General features: G+C 45.2%; 1 protein-coding gene across 14 annotated transcripts in view; it reads right to left on the reverse strand.

Annotated features, from left to right (window-relative positions):
- The window catches only part of MTSS1 (MTSS I-BAR domain containing 1), a 161,839-nt gene that overhangs the window by 132,549 nt on the left and 5,746 nt on the right, over nt 1–23,544 (reverse strand). For all 14 annotated transcript variants that reach the window (XM_038555470.1, XM_038555476.1, XM_038555468.1 and 11 more), the window contains exons 2-3: nt 6,495–6,556; nt 2,580–2,653 (exon numbers count right to left, since the gene is read on the reverse strand). In XM_038555470.1, the coding sequence (XP_038411398.1) occupies nt 2,580–2,653; nt 6,495–6,556 (136 nt within the window). The remainder of the gene's footprint in view (nt 1–2,579; nt 2,654–6,494; nt 6,557–23,544) is intronic.

Raw genomic sequence — 23,544 nt, forward strand, 5'->3', positions numbered from 1 at the left:
AGCATGGGAATGTGCTCCATACAGGCTACCTTCAGATCATCTAGATGTACTTTACTCCATGTATCATTCTACACATTGTTCTGCAACTACCTTTTTTCCCCCCAGACATGTTTATATAGGCAAATAAATAAAACAAAACAAACAAAAAAACCCCAGTCTATGAACGACACTCAATCTAATCTCTGCAAGGGGTACTGGGAGGGTACATTTTACTTTATAGACTTTGTTAAAGGAATTTTTTAAACAAAAAGCACATGGTCTAAGTTTTTCAATTTTTAAGTTAAAAATAACTTCATAAAAATCACTTCTGATGCTTGTTAACCATATGAGAAGTAACTTCATGTTTCCCCCTTATCTCCATAAAATATACCTTCTATCAGCCATACCCTTTTGAGGTCATTTGAGAGTTCTTACACTCAAGACAAAGTTCTTTTCCCCCAGCGCATATGGATTATAGAGATGGCAAGATGTAAAGTTATTCTGGCATCGCTAAAAATGACCTGAAATCAAGTGGTTTAAAAATACATCAAAGCGAGGGTCTGTTCACCGTGACATTATTTGTCTTTTGTCAAATACTTCACCTCCAAGCTGCGACTCTACCTCCATCACCACCACAGAGAAGCTATTCTGGTTTCTTTTCCCACAGACGATTGCTCTGTTTTTCCTCCCTGCAACCACAAGACCTGCAGGCTCTCTGGTTTCCCATAGAGAGCTAACTCCGGAGAACAGCCTCTGCAGAAACCTCAGTTCCTGCTGTTGGCAATTATGGGAACTCGGGGGATATTGCTCTATTCCATCCTTTAGGATCCAATCAGTAATTAAATATGAAAATATTAAAACTTATTAAGAATCAAAGGGTCTCAAAAATGCAATGCCAACTATCTCAGTTCTTTCAGATAGTAGAGCAAATCTTTTCAGGAAGACACATTCTGATGGCTTCCTAGAAAGACATCAAAATGACGGACAAGTCCAGTTCCAGAGACTGAAATAGAATATTCTAAAATAGACTCAAAAACACTAATAGTGACGATCACTGGCTTAAACATTACAGAATATTGCTTCTCGACCTTTTGGCCAAGATCATGTGAAACATTACAGAATCTTTAGAATGTGCAAGCAGGAAGGGTATAATGGACACCTGTCAACTATGTAATGATTTTTTAAGTGAATAAGAAAATATATGAATTAAGACCCATATCAAGCTGACCAGCCAGATCAAATTCTTCCAACCAGTGCTCTGGTATCTCCATCACATTCTCTGAGGGAACATCGTGTGCCCATGTTGGAAATAAGGGGAAATATTACCTCCCCTGGGAGAACCTCGATTCCCTGAGCTGAGCTAATTGCTCACTTTTCTATATTCCCCCAGCACGCTGTTCTATGACTATTACCATACCAAACTTATTACTTCTATCTCAAAATTCTCTATTCACACATTCCATTTTCCCCCTCCCCCTGACTCAAATGCAAGTCCCTCCAGGACAAGGAGAATAAATAATATATTGTTTTTTGTGGTCCCATAATAATATCTAAAATAATAGCAGTTCTCAAGTTTCTTGAATGAATAAGTGTCCTCACTGCAAATTCATCGGAATATTGAAGCACCAATGGTAAAGGGGTGCCAAATGAAACCCACTGGAGGGATCTATCATGTGTTTCAGAGAAGTTAAAAAATAAACCCTTGTGTGACTTAGAGCAAACTCCCAAAACTTACCCCTGACACCCACGTTTTCCAATGTTACCAAGATAATGAACAGACAGTATACAAAGCAAACAGAAAAATAAGGCAAAAAAAAAAAAAAAAAAAAAGGAGAGAGGCAAGAGAGCTTCTCTGCCTGGTAATGAAAAGGAAAGCAACCCCCGTTGGACAAACGAAGTCTCTACGATGGGGTAAAGTCTTTCTGACAGTGGTGGTGGATAAAGGAGCTTCATTTTCTTCTTTATATCTCTCACATATTTTATTATAGTCATTGAAACTATTAAAAATTGCAAAGATTTCCCTTTGTTCATTGACTTAATACACATACTTTTAAAATACCTGCTATGTCCTAGGCACTATTTTGGGGGAGGAGTTCCAAGATGAATAAGTCATAGTCATAGCCTCAAGGTGTTTGCAGTCAAACGTGGGAGACACACAGATCCAATAAAACAGGACATGACTTACACAAGGGTTCTTTGCAGAAAAATGGTCTGTCCAATCATTCTCACTGCTTCCCTCACCATAAGGCAGTAAGGAAAGCCTTGGGAAAACCAGTGTGAGGAAGTCAAAAACAAACTGCAACCGAACACACAGTTCAAGGCTCTGCAACCTGCATGTCATTAAAAGCGATCTACATAACACATCAAGGCACCTCCTGCACAAACTGTGGTTCCTTTTCTCTATTTTTCATTCTTCTTCTCACATGCTTCGTTATCTGGAGAACTATCTGCAACTTCTAATATGTGGAATCCCACAGAGTTTTCTAGGAAGTTAAAACCATGAGTCAGCTCAGCTCTGACCCATCGTGAAGTCACCCAAGGGGTAAGAGCCCACAGGCTGGATCTGGTTGGCACTAGAAGCCATCCCTCCATCTGCTTACCACGTGTGTTGGTCGCCATGTCGGCCACTTTCTGAAAGGCATCCAAGAAGGCAGCTGCTGCTACTACTGTGGTCCTAAAATGTAAACATAACAGAAGCATGAGGAATCTCTCATACAAATTCATTACAGCTAAAGGGTTAACACCTTTGCAGGGAACTGAATGTGACCTTCTAGGAGAAATGACTCAAATGAACATGGACGAGGACTGGCTTTGAATGAAGGCCCACTTGTTTTCTCAGGAAGCATTCCTCCTCCTATTAGCGCATTTTCCCAAAAATAACCAGAGCATTGGGTGCTGGGCGGTAAATGTTGGCAATTCTTCCCATCCCGTTCCACCTGAGATCGTAACATAATTACCAGGCCAAATTTCACAAAGGAGGAAAGACAGGTGTTTCTAACCTCAAAGAAAAACATCATTAAAAACTATAAATGGTACAGGTGAAATTAATTTTAGAGTAGGCAAATAGCATCTATACGTGGACTGGGAGATGGGATCTTGGAGAGAGAGCCTCTGCTTCAAATAATTCATTTTAGGGATGAAAAAACTGAGACAAGTTCAGAGTGACTTTCAAGATCACCAGTTCGTCTCAGAACTGGAACAGGTAGCCCAGCAGGATGCATGGTCCTGTGCTCATCCTGCCTCAAGACAAGCTCTGAGCTGTGTGACTTTTCCCCCTAAATCCTACTTATAATGAAACAAAGACACTATTTTTTCAACCTTAGAAGGCTGTCTCAACTGCATCTTCTGAATTCCTCAAAGCTGAGATTGAGAAGTCACTACACTCATCTGCTGTCCTAGAAATTATTTTGAGTTCTTCACGTCCTCTTGAGCACTCTGTGGTCTACCGGTTCCTAGTGCTGTGATCCCCAGATGTCATCCAATGAAGAGTAAGCTCCGCTCCATTCAAGGGCCATGGAGAGCTAGAACATACCAGCCAGCCCCAAGACTCACCACACGGACTTCACAATCCAACATGGCGCATAAAGCTCATCACCAAATGTTTCATATATAAATCTAGTCTTTACTCTGCATTCTTAAGAATGTAAAGCTGTTGAAGGCAGAACATGAGAATAAGGACTAGAAAAAAAGGAGTTTAAGATGGAATTGAAGAAATGACCCTATATCTTAGCAGCAGTAGCTCTGACACAGAAGGTTCTGGAAGGAGCTGGAAGTGATCCCCCTCCCCCCTCAAAAAAACCTTCAGCAACAGTCCCTTAGTGCCAAACTGCAGAATGAGGCCTGATATTTTCCAGTAGAGCAAGAAAATATTCTGCTCGAATTAAAAAAAAAAAAAATGACATACAGAACAAAACCAAGCGAAAAAAAAAAACCCTTTGAAGCATATTTTTCAAAGAGCTGACATCAAATGCAAACCCTGGAAAAAGTTAGCTTTATCAAACATCCTGGGATTTATAAATAGCTCATTCTGATTTACAATTAATATCTGACACAATGGCTTGATTTATTCTAGTTCAAGTCACTGCCAATCATCCCAATTTAATGAGCCAGCTGTAGAGGTGCCTTGCGTACTACATGGTCACCAGGGCTCCCCTGAAAATGAGGATGGTGGTCAAGTGTGAGGAATCAGGTACTTTTAAATACTACCTTCCCATGAGTACAATTTCATTGTCTGCTGTTGTCATGAGACACTTAGTTCTCTGATGGGACAGAGCCAACATGCAAGTACCGGCAGCAGAGAGTGATTCATGTATATACTCCAACCTTATTCATCTCTTCTACAGTCTTCTTATCCTTTCTTTACTACAGAAAACTAAACCATGAGCATGAGGCTCTCAGTTGGGTACTACTAGTTTGACAAAATAAATGGTCCCTGTCCTCAGGAGGCCTAAATGTTGTCAAAGAATATAAAATGTTCTTTGTACCAATGAGGATAAGATCGCTTTAGGTTTGGGCTCCTAGATAGCTCAATCAGTTAAGTGGCCGACTCTTGATTTGGGCTCAGATCATGATGATCTGAGGGTCCTGGGATCTAGCCCCATGCAGACTCTGCGCTCAGCAGGGAATCTGCTTCAGGATTCTCTCCCCCTTTACCCCTCTCCCACTCTCTAAAATAAATCTTTTGAAAAAAAAAAAAAAAAAGGATTGCTTTAGGTTTTATTGTAACTGATTAGGCTGCAATAAACATTTAGTTACTTTAAGTTTTGGCTTCCTCTTTGGTAAAAGGGGAAGAGAGGATCTTCTCCTTGGTCAACCCTAAAAGGCTGCCAGTCAATTAAATGAGGCCAGATAAGAAACAAGGCAGGGTGGTGGAAGAGGGATACTTAAATGTTTTTCTGGTTTATTCTAGGAGGGACCTCCTACAGGAGGGAGACTAACTGTTGGAAATAAATCAGAATAGTAGCAGAAATGGAAGGGTAGGTGTAGTTCGATAACATGAGGCTAGTGAAGGCCTCCCCAGGGGTTTGCAGACAAGAGTTTGGAGCTGGCCCAGCAGATATCCTTTACGAGTTTTTGGGTTTTTTTTTTCTTTTGTCTGTACAAGTTCCTCTGCACCAAAATGGTAAAGGATTTGACAAGCAGAGAAGGGATCATAAGCCCAAGTCGACTGTCCATCTGGAAGACCACTCTTGGCTTGAGAAATCCTAGGTTCACAGGATAGAATTCCCAGGACCCACAAAGCCACCAGGATGGAAGAGGAAAGATCCTTCCTTCTAGAGTTCTCTCCTGATCTACAGAGGTGCCATGGAATGTCCAGTCTTACGGCTAAAGTCCTGGGCAGTAACCCCTGACATCCATGGGCAAAGGATCCAGAGCATCATGTTGTCCATGTGGCTTTGTATCCTAGAAAACATCTACCTGCTTTGTCCTCTGGAAAACCACCACCATACATCCAAACCAACTGATGTCATCCCCTATATGCCATGAACAGGAATCATGAAAATTAATTGCTTTTTAAAATGTCCCATCCCTCATGGAGCACCCACTAAGTGAGTAGCCCTTCTCCCCACTGACTGAAAAGCACATAGCTGTCACAAGAAGATGTTACAAATTTCCTATTTCATATCAAATGATACATGAACAAGCACAAGACAAGGCAACAATAATAGCCCCCATAGAGCAGCTCAGCCCTAGATCCTGTTCTTTTTTAAGCAGCTTTATTGAGGCATAATTTGCATACCATAAAATCCACCCTTTTTGGTTGTGTGACTCAACAATTTTTTTAGTAAACTTAGAATTCTGCAACCACTACCACAAGCCAATTTTAGAACATTTCCATCCCCCCAAAAAGATTCTCCTGCCCATTTGTACTCAATCTCCTTTTCCTCCCCTAGTCCCAGACAACTACTAATCTACATCTGTCTCTACAGATCTGTGTTTTCTAGACATTTCACGCACATGGAATTATACAACAGTAAGCCATAAATTCTTTATAAGGAATAGGCAGTGAGCAGAATAGACTATGCAGCCAGACTCAGATTAAAATCCCTGCTCTGCAATTTACTAGCTGTGTGAGTTTGGACGAGTTACTTAGCTCATCTGTGCCTCAGATTTTTTCATCAGTAAATTGAGGATAATAACTATACTTATCCCCTGGGGTTGTGAGCTTTAATTAACATATGCCTGGCACACACACGCACAAAAAAAAATGCCTGGCACATGGTGAGCATTACATAAATGCTGCCCATTATTACCTTACATACAATACCTCACTGGACTCTCAAAATTCCTATGGAAGAAGGCAGAGCAGATAGGAGTTCGCTTTTACACATGGGAATCGGGGGTCAAGACGCAAGGCTAATAAGTGGCAATGCTCAAATTAGAACCCATTACATGCTCCTGTATCTGTAACACTTCCAAAGTTAACCTCAATCAGCAGCCTCGGTCTATCCTCTTCAATCCATTGTCTAAGGGATGTTGTCATTTTTCTGGGGATGACATGCTTCTCTACTTACCGAAGCTGGGACTGTAGCTTTCCTGCTTTGTTTATGAAATCTTCCCACACTGGATAGCTCCCCTACAACAAAACAAAGTCATCAATCAGTAAGGCATGCTGTGATAGACATCTGATTAAGACAATAACAGAACACCCAAGTCCAATTACACAGGAAACAATCTGTGTGTGCTCTCTTCCTCTGCAGTCTAGGATATGCTGCCCAGGTTATATACAAATGTACTGGCTCAGAAATAGGTTTAGGATATATTCAGGCCCTGTTATCCTGTTAATACTACAAATGCCAATTGAAACAGTTTTACCAGAATCTAACGCATACATTGATAGATCACTAGGGACCTACCATCTATTACTCAGAAATTCAAGAAGATCCACAGAACGTTTAGGGCTCTGCCCTGAACCACCTGACCATAGCCGTGGCTTTCCCCCCACTTATCCCCAAAGGGCAGGGAGGAGGGAACCAGAGTGATAGGAGCTCCTCCCCAGGATGGGTGGCTCGTGGGAAGCATTAGTAGATGATCAGAATCTCAAGATTGAGAAGTTACTTAAATGGAGCCACCCAGCTGATGGCTTGAACCCAGCATCTACCCACACCAGGACAACATGTGGTTCACCAGCACACATCAGCTCACAGGGAACTCAACACTCTCTTCTGGCAGCCTCTACCTGCCACCGTGTCCTTCATGTCATGCAGCACTAGCTTGAACCTTCTGGGGACCCTCATGGTGATGACCAACCCTGCTGCCATGTGGAAATCTTTTCAAAGAATGGAGGATAACCAACACATTCATCCACAGTTTTCCCTTCTCTCCCCAAGTGCAGTTCATGTTCTATCCAGGACCCTGCTGCAGCACGTCCCTGCAGAGTCCTAGGGCCACCGCCCAGTAGCTCTCTACTCTTTAAAGCGTGGTACTCAGACACAAACTAAAAACTGCACGTGCAATTCCGAGTGGAACAAACCTGAGTTGGGTTTGACACCTCCCCACACATACACATTCAATTTATATTAAGATCAGTAGCTAAGCAAGACGGATTGCAAAATAAAACCATAAAAGGAGAAGCCATGGCTACAAGAGTGGAGTTTGGCACAGAATCATTTAAATATGAAGCTAAGACTAAACATCTGGGGTGGGGGTGGGGGCAATAGTTGCAGGACAGAATGTAAAGTGCTATGAACCTTGACATGGTGGACATAACATAGCCACCTCCTGAGTTTGTGGTTTAAGGAGAGGAGAGCGAAATTCTAATGAAGTTAATCATTTCCTCTTTCATTAGAGAAGCCCAATCAAAACAGTCTACAACTGAGCTAAATAAAACACAATGATTTCGTCTTCCTACCGGTTTTAATAATCTCAGTTGCTTACCCTAGGGTGCAGTTTCTCCAACCTTGCCACTACTGACATTTGGGGCCAGATGGCTCTTCTTTTTTTTGTGGGGGACTGTGGGGGGTGCATTATAGGGTGTTTGGCACCATCTCTGACCGCAGTTCACAAAACGCCAGTAACATTTCAGAGAGGTCACTGGTTGGGAATACCAAAAATGTCTCCAGGCATTGCCAGATGGGCCAGAGGAGACAAAATCATCCCCAGTTAAAGCAGCACCACCACTGTTTTAAGGGGGCCTGGGTGGCTTCAGCCCGTTAAACGTCTGACTCCTGACTTCAGCTCAGGTCAGTATCTCAGGGTGCTGGGATGGAGCCCCATGCCCTCCCCATCTCTCTACCCCTCCCCCTACTTGCATGCACTCTATCTAAAATAAATAAATAAATCTTTAAAAAAAGAAGAACCACTGCTTTAAAGGGATGCTTCAGAAACTAATTTCTTTTGGTGAAGAAACAGTCATCTAAAGTTCAGTAATTTCTTCAGTATTACTTCATTTCAGTTTCAATTTTCCTGTTAAATGAAAGCAAAATATATTTTTGTTTTACATCTTCCCATAAAAGTGTCTCCTTCTACATTTCTCTAGCTATCAAGTGTGTCTGAAAATGGCAGAGAAAGATCTGGAAAATTGTCTTACCAAAGTTAAAATGGGCTACTTTTAGAAGCTAAAATGTGGACCCATGTGTTGCTTTCTTGTTTGTATTTTCCTGTATGGTCATAGTTTCTTATTTGTGTGTGTGTGTGTGTGTGTGTGTGTGTGTTTTAAATAAGGGTAACGTATCATTTTTATGAAAACAACAGTGATCATATATATTTTTTAAGATCAAACTAGAGGTTCTGGCAACCAGAGCACCATGAATTTGCCAAAGCCTAAAGTCTGTTTCACAGATGCCACTAGAGCACATCCATCAGCTCTGCATTTGAGACCTGCTTGGCCCAACTGCAGGTCTCTGGATTTATTCCCCCAAGAGACAATTTGCTCCCTCGGGGCACTTAAACTGCACGGGGCGAGGGATCCCGTCTGCCCCGATCCTGGCAGAACTCCTTTGGCAGCTACACCTGAGCTATTGATGCCAATTCCCATGCACAGGTCACCATACTGCTAAACCACATAGCCCCCAGCTCATCTTTGTGTCCCAGAGGGCTTCTTCTGCCCAAGAGTATAACTTTATTTTACCTTATGCTGAATGAACCTTTGAACCTTTATTTTACCTTATGCTGAATGAACCTAGTCAGGCTACCATTCCAGGCCCATCAAAACATTATGGGGAATTCCAATCACAACACCAAATCTATTTACCATTTTCTTATCAAATATGAACACCCCTTCTATGCCTATATCCAAGTAATTAAAGGGGTCAGGGCTGAGATCAAAGTCCTCTGGCGGCCACTGGAGATCTCTGTCCAGATAGACATCAGCATCCTTAAGAGCACAAGGTTCAACCAACCAATTACAGCTTCACCTACCCTTTTCTCTTCTCTTTCAGATCCACAAGAAAGTAGGAGAAGCTTTCTTAAAAGCTTAAAGATGTTCAGACATACTGACCACCAACTTCTAGCCAAAAGGTACCACATCTACACAAAGGAGACCATGACCGCTGGGCCTTCCTTTTCCCAGCACCAACCAAAACTCTCATGCAGGGGTTCCCAAGGAAGATCCCTGAGATGATCCAGAATATTTAGGAAAAAGGTGAGGCACATTGAGAACACGCCAGAATGGCAACAGGTCTGTGCAGCGAGCACACAGTCCTGATTTCTAGCCATGGGTGTGCCAGTCAAGTATTAGGGGAAATCACTTTACCTCTCAAGGCCTGTTCCTTATAAAGACAAATAATAAAAACAAACAATTCCACCACCATCACAGAACACTGAAAGAATATAGGGAAGGAATAAGGGACACAAGCTCAGGAATCCGGCCTTCTGGATTGAATCTAGCTCTCCGGTCTGCAATGGGACCTCAGACAATCGCTCAACCTCTACGAGGGCTAAGTCACTACAACCTCAGGGTCGGTGTGAGGAAATCACTGAGATCAGACATCCAAAGTGCTCCATGCAGTGGTGGGCACTCTGTCAAGTGTCCAAGAAACATTTGACAGGATTGATCCAAGGGTTTGCAGGCCCCTGGAATCTCACTCAGGATGCTGGCAGAGATGTTAAAGCCTCTAATTCACACTGTCCACGCAGGCTGGAATCCTGCATGCTGCATCCTAAGTACAGAACCAGCTGCATCTCGCACCAGTTAACCAGTTGGGGGTACAGTGTCAGACTAGTCTCTGTCATTCCCAAGTATACCGCAGGAGGAGTACTCAAATCGACGTGAATGTGCCTGAAATCAACTGCTCAAAGCACTTAAAAAACTACTTATCTGCCCCCACCACTCGGAAGCCTCATTTCAGTCTTTGCCAAATTAGCAACAAAAGGAGGGACCCCTCTCCAGTCAAGGGGTGCAGCACACAGCGCTCCACCCACGAACACCCACTCAGCCAGAAGAAGGCTGCCAAAAGCAGCTCTCTTGATTTAATGATATTTGACAGTCTATCAAAGAGTGTCAGGCCCACCTGTTTTAGGCAATATATAATTTAATGGATTCTAAAAAAAAAAAAAGAAAAATGAACTTCTAAGAACAGAAGACAAAACCTCCTTGTTGAGAATTTTTTTAAATGTGTAAATGTTATTAAAATTTAAAGGCGAGGTGATGTTGGATTGATCTAGTTTTTTTTTTTTTTTTAAGTTTCTTTCAAGGTTAAAAAAAAAAGTTTCTACCCACCTGAAAAATAGCTTTACTATAAAAATTCAAAAGCTTGGAGGAAGTGGCAAAGGAGAGAAAAGAACCTGAAGAGTCAAAGGTAGCCTGGGCCTATTCTAGGCTCTAAAACTGAGCCAAAGGGAATATACTCAAGTTTTGAAAGAGATCTGCAGACCAAGATGCCATATCCACTGAGAACCCTTTCAAAAAACAATTCCAACACAGTCCTTAATTTTCTGATCTGCACCGCCCACTAAGGAGTCCCAGAAAGCTCTCGCGCCAAGCCACTGGTTCTGACCGGGCTCAGTTCACAGTTTGAGGAAATCCCAAAGGAATGCATTCCTGGGGCTGTGAAAGTCTCCACATAGACACCCCTGTGGGGTTCACCCAAGAACACATAAAGGTTTCACAACTTTCCAGACAAACCAGAATCAAAGAAAAGAAGACTCCCGCCAGCCACCCAGACTCTCCCAAATCCAAAGTCACAGGCAACGGGACTCTCCTCTCCCTGGAAGCCCTTGACTTTCTTTGGAGAAGAAGGGTAGGTTTTGAATCCCAGACAATTTGTTGAAAACAGAACTCACACCACACTGGATTCTGAGAGAAAGGTCAAGTCCTCATTCCAAAAACAAGTTTGTGTAAAAACAGGTAAAGGACTCCCTTAATCAAGTTGCAAGACTGCCCCCCTTCCTACAGCAAGAGGGGTGGGGCTTCCCTGAAGACAGGCTACAGCTCACACCCCTGCAGCCCACCACGCTCCCCACACCACAGACACCGCCACTGATGGCTGTTCTCTCTTCTAACCTCCAGGGACATTCAACAATCTAAGAAACTATTCAGCCATCACCACCAGTCTAGCTCAAATGTCACCTCTTTTCAAAGCATTCTCAAATGCACCTACTTCCCTTCCATCATGCAATTCATCATCTATGAGCTTGAATCTCCCCAAATGCATTGTGAGCTCTAAAACAGAGAAATGGAGGAAGGAAGGAAAAGCATTTCTAGTAAGAGCAACAGTTCGCACAAAACAGGGAAGCAGAGGACACAAGTTGGCTCTCTCCAAGGGACACTGGGGTAGGGTAGGGCACTTACACTGGGAAGATGCAGGACATGGGGAGAATGGACACGGTGACCATGAGCAGCTTCAAGGGCAAGGTCACTGTGACCACAAGTAAGACAGCGAAAGACCAGGCAGACAGTGAGTGATATTAAATCCCAAGCCACCTGAGTGATAAGTCACATACCTAACAGCAGCCTGGTCCCTTGGGCGGGGTAGGGGCACAGGGCAGGGAGAAGATGAAGTCTTTTTCTTACTTTTTTTTTTTTTTAAAGATTTTATTTATTTATTCATGAGAGATAAAGAGAGGCAGAGACACAGACAGAGGGAGAAGCAGGCTCCCTGCGGGGAGCCCAATGTGGGACTTGATCCCAGGACCCTGGGATCATGACCTGAGCCAAAGGCAGACACGCAACCACTGAGCCACCCATAAATGACCCACCCAATCTCTGTCAATTCCCCAAGAATTTGTGGCCACTTAAGCAAATATGTGAGTTGGCTTCCCCACCCCCAACCTCAAAGTTGAGCTCTGGGAACACCCCCAGTCTCTTTCCTCTCCTCCCTCCCCTTGCACCACTTCCCCCACAGCTAGAAGGCTGGACAGGCCCCTTGCCCAGTTCAGGGCACAGGACTCAACCAGTGGCTGTTTTGGCTTGGGGTTCTGTTTTGCTTTGTTTTGTTCTGTGTTAAACAGAGGCCCAGGATGGCATCCCACACACGGAGCAGAAGAATAAACTGTGTGTAACTCATCAGCACGGCTGGTTAACGATGCCCCATAAATAATGCAGCAACTGCATCTCCCAGCCCAGCCCGCCGTGACAGCAGGACCTCAGGGGACAGCTGAGGGAATCAGACACCCGTGCCACCACACAGGGAACACGGAGGAGCCAGGAGTCACAGGCAGAGAAGAGGTGACTTGAGAGGAGCCACAGTTAGAAAGGCTCTCACAAGGAGGAAGAATTCAGTCGAGCTGAAAATAAACCGGAGGCTGGGGGCGAGTGGGGGGCAGGCTCTAGAGAGTGGGGTTCCACCCAAAGGCTTCTGTCCGGTGCATAGGTTCCAGATGGAAACTGGCTCACCAGTGCTCATGCTGCTGAGAACTCAAGTCTTGGGCACATGACAGGCACGACGGGATGGTCACCTCCCAAGTGCTCTTACTTGACTTGAACGTCACTGTCCCCATAATGCTTAATGTCAGCCTGAAGCATCACCAGTTTCTAAACAGCTGCTTGGAGCCAGGTCCATCCATCAGCATTTCTCACACTTCCACTTCCAGGTCCACCTGGGGATCCCACCTGGGGATCTTGCAGAAATGCATGTTCTAATTCCCTTGGTCTGAGGTGGGGCCTGGATGGTGCATGTTCAACCTAGGTGATGCTGAGGCTGATGCCACACACACACCAAGCAGCACAGCCCGGTTCATCCTCTGTCCAATGCTCACAACAACCTGACCAGGCAGGTGCCGTTGTTATTTTACAGCCAAGGGAGAACCGGGAGGACCGATTTTAGGGCTCAAGTGCTACCCTGACTCTGAGAAGGACAAGCGACAAGATGAACTGACCCAACCGTCCAGCCCAGCCCTGGGGCTGCAGGGGGCCGCTCAGCCAGCAGGTTGGGTCCTGCTTGGTCCATGAAGGAAGGTGCAAGGGCTCCCCAAACACACAGTAGCCCCCTGCCCCAATTACAACTGCAAATGCTCTGGGGGAGCAGTAATGTTGCCCTAGAAATGGTCATGATCTTCACCTGTGTGAAAAAGAAAACACAAGACACAAAACAAAGAAAAACCCTTCATGGAGAAAAAGGTCTGATAAGGAATGAGCCAGAAATGTTCCCAGCTGCTGTCAGTAGTGGTGCGATTATGGGTAACTAGATCACATCTTCAGGTTTTCTATGGATATCGGAACTGATCTGCTTCTGCCAGACTACAGAGCCAGTGTGGAGCATCTCCGTAGGCTGCTGCTGCCACCAACCCAGACACCAGGTCCCTCGGGAGGTTTGCAGGAACCTCCTCAGGGTGAGCATGAGCAGTGCAGCCCACAGCATCCCTCCTCCTCCTCTTCCAGGTCACCCCGAGGTGTGGACTTCAGGGAAATGAAAAGCAAAGTTTCCAGAAGCTTCTGATCTGAGCAGCAGTGGCCTCTGGATCCCGTGCTTCTACAAGCATGAGGCAAGCATCTGCAGCTTCTGGAAGTGGGTGTGCAGGATGGACAGGGCCCCTGACTGCCTGTCACAGCTTTGTCCCCAAAACCACCCTTCCCCACCCTATCCTGTAAGAGGAAGGGCTCCCGAGGGCCTCAGATGAAAGGCACTGGGTAAGCCCATCCATCATAAAAACCATTCCTGGGCTTTTATTCTCTGATTGGGGCTTGCCTAATCCACTAATTATCCCTGTCCATCAAGTGGATGACAGCCTTGACGATAATCAATGGTTGCTTCCTCACACGCCCACCCTCACCCACTTGCCCAAGCTCACCAGCAATAAATATGCCTATGAAAAGAAGATTTAACCACAAAAGGTGCTCCCTCCACCCAACCTCCCCTCACAAACTGCTCCATTTGAACTATAACACCCTAATTAAGTCAAGGACATCAAGGGTCTTCTTCCTCCAGGGCTATGAGGTTCTGTGGCCAGAATGCCCATTTTCTGACACATGGGTAGGTCTCCACTCAAAATAAAAGAAGAACCAAACAAATATGTCAACTGCATCTTCAAAGTATTCTTGGGTTATTTTTTTTTTTTACATGTTCTCCCAAGGGGCATTCCTTTGTCTATCCTGAGCCTTCCAATAAAAGAGCCACTGGCCACATGGACTTAAATTTAAATTACCTACAATTAAACAAAACATAAAGTTCAGATCCTCACACAAGTGCTCGAGAACCACATGTGGTGGTTCAGTGGCTGCTGAACCAGATCGTGAAGATGCGGAACACCTCTTCTGCTGCAGACGGGTCTACTGGACAGGGTCGCCCACCAGGTGCCAAAGCCACTCTGGGCACCCCTCCGTTGGTCTGCAGCCTCAACCAGGCTTCTGGTTCCATTTTTTCGCTTTTGCAAAATTGGTGTGTGTACCACGCTCTACAACTTCTATGAAAATGGAACCCCTCCCTGCTCCCCAAATTCACCCTCCCGTCGCCCAAATCCATACTACCATAGGTCCTTTATTTCAGGTGGTCACATGGGGCCATCCAGTAGGAGTCCAACTCTACTTCACGATCATCATTAAGAACCGCATCTCACATTCACGTAGCACTTCAGGGTACAAGGGGCTCCCAGGACAACCCTGCCAGGGCACTCAGCAGAACAGGAACTTAACACTTCCTTTTTCCGTGGGAAAATAAGGCACAGAAGGTGAAGTAATCTGCCTCAGGTCAGGGAAGGGTTTGCCCTCACACCTGGTTTATATCGTGAAGTGCTCCTTAGTTTGCCCAGTTCTGTTGCAAATAAGATTGTCCCATAGATTCCCCTAAAACATATTTCCTTCTCCACAACTGGACCCTTGGGAACTCAGTATCTAACCACCTCATACAGGGCTGGCTGCTCTCACCCAGGTGCAAGTGACAGATGTTTGGGTGCATGTAAGGTCCCCCCCCAGTAATAACTGCAGATCTACCCCCTCTAATCTTTGTCCATGTGGAATCCAAAGCTTCAGTTCCATTTGCTTATTATTGTGTATAAATGTCCACAGGAGATAATGAACAGAATATGTGGCGATCGGCACACCCTATAAAAATGTTAGGATTGGGGATCCCTGGGTGGCGCAGCGGTTTAGCGTCTGTCTTTGGCCCAGGGCGTGATCCTGGAGACCCAGGATCGAATCCCACATCCGGCTCCCGGTGCATGGAGCCTGCTTCTCCCTCTGCCTGTGTCTTTGCCTCTCTCTCTCTCTCTGTGACTATCATAAATAAATGAAAATTAAAAAAAAAAAATGTTAGGATTGCTACTACCATTATTTCGCGCTTGCACACCTGTACTCACCCACTTCTCCCGGGAAATGCCCTCTCTGCCTTGTCTCCACCCAACCCCCAAATGGAGTCTGCAATTTGTCAAATCCACCGAGGAGCCATGGCCTCACCACCCTGGACACACTTTGTGTGCTCCACCACCTTCCAGGAAACAATGCCTCTTCCACAAGCCCTGAGCCCCACCCCAGGCTGCTGGGAATGACACCCTGACAGGCATCATGGAAAAAAGGCAATAACTGTGTTTGATACTTCTGCAGTCACCATCCTCTTTTCAGTCTTCCTGGATGGAGCGCCCTGATGCGCAGCCGTACTCCCGAGTCTGAACGGACCCGTGTGATGTACTGGCTAAGAGCAGAGCGCTAGAGTCAGACTGCCCGACTTCACATCTACACACTGGGCAACCGAGGTCACTGAGTCACCCAAAACTACCCTGTCTTCATGTGTAAATGACGTCCATGCTAGTCCCCACCTCCACGGATGGCAATCTCTAAGGATGGTAATGAGGGTACAGGAAATCGTGCAGGTGCTCAGAAGGGTGTATGGCACTTAGAACACGATTAAATCCCAGCGACTGCTATTTTCAGTACTATACATCCGATGCCAGCCACCCTATCTTGGCCATTTAATGAGCACCTACTATGGACAGGTATGGAGTGGGGTGGAGGCTATACAGAGATAAGGAGCCAAAGCATTGTGGAACTCAGGCTAGTGGAAAGCGGATGTGTTAGCCACCAATCAGAGGGCACCACGCTCCAAATATAAAGTACTAGACAGTATGGCTGGTGTAAGCTTCCAGATGGGGGTGATGCCCTCCCATAGGTCTTTAAGGACAAAGGGGGGTTTCCCTGGCAAAGAGGAAGGAAGTAAAGAAGGAAAAAGTTTTCCATGCAATAAAAGTAATTAGCAAAGGAAAGGAAATACAGAAGGTCATGCTGCATGAGAGTCATTCCGGGGTCTTATTTGGGGGCACAGGAGACAGGAACAGGGAGATCCTTCAGCTTACCTAAGGAGCTGCAAAGGAGGCCCAACAACCACTCCACTGCCACCTGTTCCCAGGGTAATCGCAATCTACTAGAGACTCACTAAGATGTCCGCTAAAACTGCAGATGCCAGAGCCCCACCCCAGAGCTACACAATGGAAACTTCTGGGGAGGGGGCCCACACACCTGCATTGAACACTCTCCCCAGCGGACACTTGTACCTTCCTGCTAAAACCACACGCAGCAAGATTTGAGAATCACCATGCCAAATAAGTTGCCTCGTCCCTTTGAGGCCCGACAAGCTATGGCCTCAATTTCCCAGACCCCATATTCAAGTCTAGCTCCTTGAGAAATAATCCCCTGGTGATGAGCACCCACTCTCAAGAAGAATATGGGCGCTTTCTGAATGGCATTGAGCAACATGTTTGAAAAGCCTTGAAGAGTAGGTACCTTTGACCCAGGATAAAGCCTTCGGGCCAAACTGTCACTGCAAATCAATGTCTAGCTACAAGGATACACTCATCACAGTGTTCCTTATAATTAGTGAAAAACCGGACACAGCCTAAACATGAATCGGCACAGAACCTATGGAACTGGTGCCCGCATGCTCTTCCCTGGCCTGGAACATTCGTTCCCTGATACCCACAGACTTCCTAAGGTGTTGCTCAAAGGTCACCTGCTCTGTGAGGCCTTCCCTAGCCACTCTACTTAAAACAATAGCACTGCCCCTGCTCTGTTTCCCCACCGCACATAATCTTTCTAATATACAGCAGAACTGACTTCATTTGTCCCCACTGCCCTAGAACATAAGCTCCAAGGAGGGCAGGGATTGTGTCCGTTTTATTTACTGCTGTACCCTCAGCATTTAACATACAACCTGGCATACGGCCAGTCCTCAAATACAGGTCAACTGAATAAATTAACTGCACATATCCTACACAATGGAACACCACACAACACTAAAACTGACGTGGCTCATAATTACATACACAGATAAGCAATGTTAAGTGAAAAGCTAAGTGAAAAAAGAAACTTCTGGCACAGTGTAAGCCGCATGAACCTTTGTCTAAAATGTGTGTGCGTAACCCACTTTGTAATCAAGCAGGTTATGGGGGAGTTTTATTTTTTTACCTAACAGAGATTTCGGTTTTTCTTCCATTAACTTTATACTGCTTGCATAATCGGACAAGTAATCCCTCATGAAATGCTCTCAAAACACGTGCTAATTTTTTTTTTTTAAGGAATAAGCTTCCTCCTTCGTGACTTAATTAGGGTGTTCCTAATTAAGCCCAGCACAACATCAAAGAGGCCAGGTTCCAGGGGACCCTTGCCTCGGGCCTACTCCTGGCTGCGGGGCGACCTCGGTCCCTCCAGCGGCAGTTTGCAGAGCTTCTGAGCACTGGGATGCCAAAGGCTTGGCCACCAGTTAGCTCCTCCTGGCTCTGCTACCCGCTACTTGCTTCCTATTGGGGTGCCTCATCCAATTATTCAGGCCCGAGATCACATCCTGCTGGAGAGCTGGCTTTGAAGGTTCAGTAAACAATCACTTGAAAACAAAGAGCAACCATTAAACCAAACTCAAAGACTTCCTTAATGACTCCTGTGCTCAGCTGCAGGAGCCGGGGCGCAAGAACTGGGCCTCAGAAGTGAAACTGAGGTCTCCCTGGAAACTAATCTCGAAGCATTTCCAGCCCTCCTACCGCAAATATCCCCCCTTCCTGTTTTGCACCCAGGCATGTGGGGCGCGGAGCTGTTACTGGGGTGACCCTGGTGGAGGGGGTTTCTTCAGGAAAACAAACATGTGTTGCTCCGGTAGTCACCTTCAACAACCTTCAACAACCGCATCAGACCCTTAGACTCACACCCTGCCCGCTCCCCACCTACTTCCCTCTGCTGACAAATTAGGCACCCGTAGGGTGAGTCAACACCCAACCCAACATCTGCTCAGCTGGGTCAAATGGCTTTTAAAAGAGAGAGGTCCCTTGAGCTTCTTGTACCAGTTCAGAGAACCTCTGATTGTTATGCTCTAAGGTTCATTCTGACTCTAAAGGTCCAAATAGAACAATCAGAGAGATCAAGGAGACACACCCATTACGGAATCTAAAAAGGAAATCCTAAAAGGTCTCACTGTGAGAGACAGCCCACGGCAACAGATGAGCAAAGACCCTGGAGCCAGACCGCCTGGGTTCAAATCCCAGCCTTCCCTCTCCTTTAGCTGTAGGACGCCGGCAAATGGCTTGACCTCTCTGAATCTCAGTTTTCCCATCTCTAAAGTGGGAATGATAGCAGTAACTATCTCAGTGGGTTGTTGGGAGGATAAGAGTCTATTTGTAAGGCACTAGAATAACGCCTGGGTGTGTCATATAAAAGCTGATTAAACAGGTAAAATTATAATGTAGTTCTCAGTTTAGGTTCTCACTCTACCAAAGCCTCCCCTGACTGTCCTCCTACTCCAAACAAGAATCAGAGGCCCTCACCAAGATTCTGCTGCCTTTCTGCTCTTCTCATGGACAAAACTTTAGGGCGAGGGCTGTATCTGTCTTGTTCACAGATGTATTCCACCCCAGCAATGCCTGGCCCCTAGTAGGCACATCATATCTGCAGAATACATGTACCGTGTTCTCTCAAATTATTCATATGTTGAAAGCTTGAAAAGCACTGCAGTGTTGTTTCTATTGCATTTTCAAAGTGGAGCTATAGGTTTCTTGTATTTTTGAAACATCTGATTGCCATTTTTGCAGGGTACTTCACTAGAAAACTCCCAGGGTAGTTCATTCAGATGCACAAGAGCATTTTATTTAGCATTTATTTCATGCCAAGCCCTTTATATATATTTTCTCACTGAAGCCTCTACAACTTTAAGAGGAAAGTATTATTTCTCCCATTTTACAAGCAAGAAAAATCAAATCTGGATTACTCATCCAGAGTAATCCAGTTTGGAAGTGGCAAAGCCAGGCTTAAGGTAGAACGTAATAAAAACTAGGTGGACTCAACCTAGAATGTGAAGAATGCCTGAGGGTATCTAGCTTGGTGGAAAGAGGAGAGACCAGAAAGGATATAACTTTGTGGTGGGACCTTGAAGGATGAGAAAGATTTCAGTGGACAACAATGCAGAAAGTCATCCAAGCAGAACAGCAAGAATGAGAGGCACGGGATGTGTTCAAAGAAGCCCAGGACTCCAGGATGGGGAGCATGAGGCATCAGCAGGACACTCAGCTAGGGGCCAACCGCGAGGGGCTTGTAGGAAGATCTGGGGCCGGGACACCTGGGTGGCTCAGTGGTTGAGCGTCTACCTTCGGCTCAGGGCGTGATCCTGGAGTCCCAGGATCCAGTCCCATATCGGCCTCCCTGCATGGAGCCTGCTTCTCCTGTCTCTGCCTCCCTCTGTGTCTCTCATGAATAAGTAAATAAAATCTTAGAAAAAAAAAAAGGAGATCAGGTGCCAAGCTGCTGCAATAGGGCAGGCTAGTAGGCAAATGAGGCCACTTTTCCTGGGGGTCACTCCAGAAAAAGAGGGAAGAACTCAAAAGCATAGACAGAAAAAGATGACCCTTACAAAGCAGCACCTCTCCCCTTACCCTGGTGTAAACATCTCTGAAAAGATATTTTGTCTTTATTAAGCATTAAATGCCCTGAGGACCTAGCCCGGCACCCAGCCCTTCCTCTCCCTTTATATACAGTGGGTTTGCAAACAGAGAAATGCAAATAGGCCCAGCTGAGGCAGAGGAGGTTATAATGAACTCCAGAGTAATTGACTTAGCAAGAAAAAAAAAAAAAAAACTCAACTTCTCCATTTCCTGCAACTTCACTGTAAACTCTAAACGCAGCTAGGTCAAGGGTGGGGTAGCATTTGCCCTAAGTGGTGGAAAGAATGACTACCCTGATTGGAACCATAACAGCAGCAAACATCCCAGCACCCTGGTGTGGAGCACTCACAAGCACAGTCTGATTTCTGAATACTCGAAAGTGGGTACTTTCTCAGACCCATGTACACAAGAGGAAAAGGAGGCTGAGCGATTAAGTAACTTGCCCACAGGACTGAAAACCAGATCCCTTTGATTCCAAGGTCAGCAGTAGCTCTGGAATTTCCACAGGAGGGGTTTGGAGACAACGAAGGAACCAGAAGGTGTGCAGGAAGCTCACTATCTTTACTTAGATGGTGTGTTATAAATCTACACTGTCCAAGACAGTAGTTTTAGTCACATATGGCTATCTACACAAAAGTGAATAAAACTTAAAAAGTTCCTTGGTCACACTCGTCACACTTCAAGTGCTCAACAGTCACATGTGACTAGTGGCTAACATCTTTGACAATTTCCATTATGGTAGAAAATCATATTGGACAGGGTCATTGTCCAAGATTTTAAATCGTTACGTATTCTAAAGATGTTTTTTCTATTATTTTTACATTCCAATTTATGTAATGTTTCACTACCAATTTATTTTTATTCTTAATCAAGGCAAAATACATATAACATGCAATCTATCATCTAGGCCATTCTGAAGTGTTCAGTTCAATAGCGTTTAGCATAGTCACGTTGTCTTACAAACATCTAAACATGCTCTTCCTCAGAGTTCAGTAAGGTTGAGAAAGTACTTTTGAGGGTGCTAAAATTGTGTATAACTCAGTGGTTCTCTGGCCACACGTTCAAATTACCTGGGGGTGCTTTAAAAATTTTGAATGCCCAGGATGTGCTCCGGAAACACTGAATCAGAGCCTCCAGGGAATAGGTCCAGGTATCTGCGTCTTAAAGGCTCGCAGGAAATCTGATGCTTATGTGCCTATAACCACGTGCATTCACCAGCCTAGAGCCTCCTCCTCTGGCCAGACCACTCCTCAGGCCCCCTAGAAACCCCTGTCCTGCCAGAGGTGGCAGGGAAGGGAGTCCCAAGCAAAACCTGCCATCCACCTCCAGGACTTCGGAGGCCACTCATGCTGAGCAAGCTAATATTTTACTTCTGCCCAAATTCTTGAAGAGGAAGAAAGCAAATGAAAAGACACACAGCTCAAAAGGCACTCGATTGATTTTTTTTTTAAACCCACTTAAACTAGACAGGAAAAGAAAAACCACTTAGAAACTATGACCAAAGGCCGTATATGCCAAGAATCAGCACAGGAAGGAGTTTTTTTTGGCGATCCCATCAACTTCTCCAAACATAGACCTGAAATGGCTCTACAGACTCAACCAAACTGGAGAGCTACCGGGACATAATTAAATACAGAAAGCTCTTTTACAAGAGAGTTCCAGGGCTGGACACAAAATGAGTTCAAGGTAAGGAGTTCCCTTAGAGGCGTCATCTGAACTTTGGGTGAACTTACTTAATTCATATAATTAGAGAGGGTTGCCAGGCTTGCATAGTCGCCCAGTCTCAGGGACTGATGGGCTCCCCAGACATAGAAACGTGGCCCTCTGGCCAGCCACGGAGAAGACTGCAGGCACTTTGTAGGGGGACAAGGACAGAGGCCAAGGGTGACAGGCCACAGCCTGGCCAGAAAGCTTCTGTTCTATCTCCACACCCAGAAGAAGAGGAAAGGAGAACTCCAGGTTTGTCTGTCAGAGAAGTCTGGTGAGTGGGAGGGAAGGAAGCCACAATATGTCAATAGATCATAAATTAAATGACTTCCACAAAAGTGACAGCCAGATGGGAGACGCCCACTGCACATCTCAGTTCAAATTCACACCTCCAGGCTGGCTCTGGGCTCAGGGCACAGAGATAAGAACCTGATTGCCTCTCTGAGCCTCCTGCAGAATTCTGGAAAGTGGAAGTCTGTATGCTGTCCTCTAGAGATAAAGCCATTCCCCTCTCTCTACCTTCAACATGTTCCAAAGAGCTCCAACTTTGGGATCAAATTGGCCAAGGTCTGAACCAATCCACCTCACCATGGCCCTGGATAAGGCTCTTCAAAGAGCCTCAGTTTTCTCATCTGTAAAGTGGGACAGAAAGGTGGAGGACGTGAACCAGAAGCACCAAGCACTTAGCACAATGCCCAGCACGTGGCAGGTTCTCATCAAGTCCCTTCCTGCCCCATGTTCACCATATGCAATGAACACCAAGCACCTACTATGTACAGGGGGCCCACAAGAGTATCTTAAATCTGGAAGCAGCCCAAGACACACAGACCAGGTCCTCCCTGGTCTAAGAGGTGAGAAACACTGACAATGGAAGGGCTGCTCTGGAACCTATGCTACGTGGGTTTGGGGGGTTTTGTGTGTGTCTGTGTGTCAGATACTCAGAGGGAACCTTGCACAGCCTCCCAACTAATTCAAGAAGAGAACCTCTGCAATCAAATACAATGGGCTTCCTTGATGCTCAGCCAATTAATTTACTCCATTTGTCTCTCCGGTTTGCTACTTAATAAGGCCATATCAGCAGCGCGATCTACAAATCTGAGTTAAACTGCTTAAGGCATCCATGAGTTCCCTCTAAGGAGCCCCAAATACTTCTCAGTCTGATGTCCTAGGCAGCTATGTCTGCCTTTGGCTTTTGTTTGGTTCCAGGAGAGGTATTTTCTTTGTTTTTGCAGAGGTGAGAGTTTAAGGGTGTGAGTGTCCTAAAGGCAGTTCCAAGAAGTAATGGAGACCTTAAAATTATCTCATTTTTCCATTCCCAGTCTGAGCACCTAAATAGTCTCCTGCAGATGGAATCTTGCCAGCTTTCACCTATCCCCAGGAAGATGGAAAAGCCTAGATGAAAATTGTAGATAAGGTGTCTAATAGATCAATAGTTTCAACCTTTTCATCCTCCAAACATTTTAACCACCTCAAATGAGCTGGCCATTATTGACAGATATCATTTTAGCTTTTTTTTCTTTTCCTGGATGCAAAAGTACAGTACAAACTACAAGAGGTCAGTAGCTGAGAAGCCCCTGTATACACAGAACATGCTTATACTAAAAAGTTGTTTGCTGTTTATCTGAAATTCAA

Source organism: Canis lupus, chromosome 13 (genome assembly GCF_011100685.1).
Source record: "Canis lupus familiaris isolate Mischka breed German Shepherd chromosome 13, alternate assembly UU_Cfam_GSD_1.0, whole genome shotgun sequence".
NCBI lineage: Eukaryota > Metazoa > Chordata > Mammalia > Carnivora > Canidae > Canis > Canis lupus.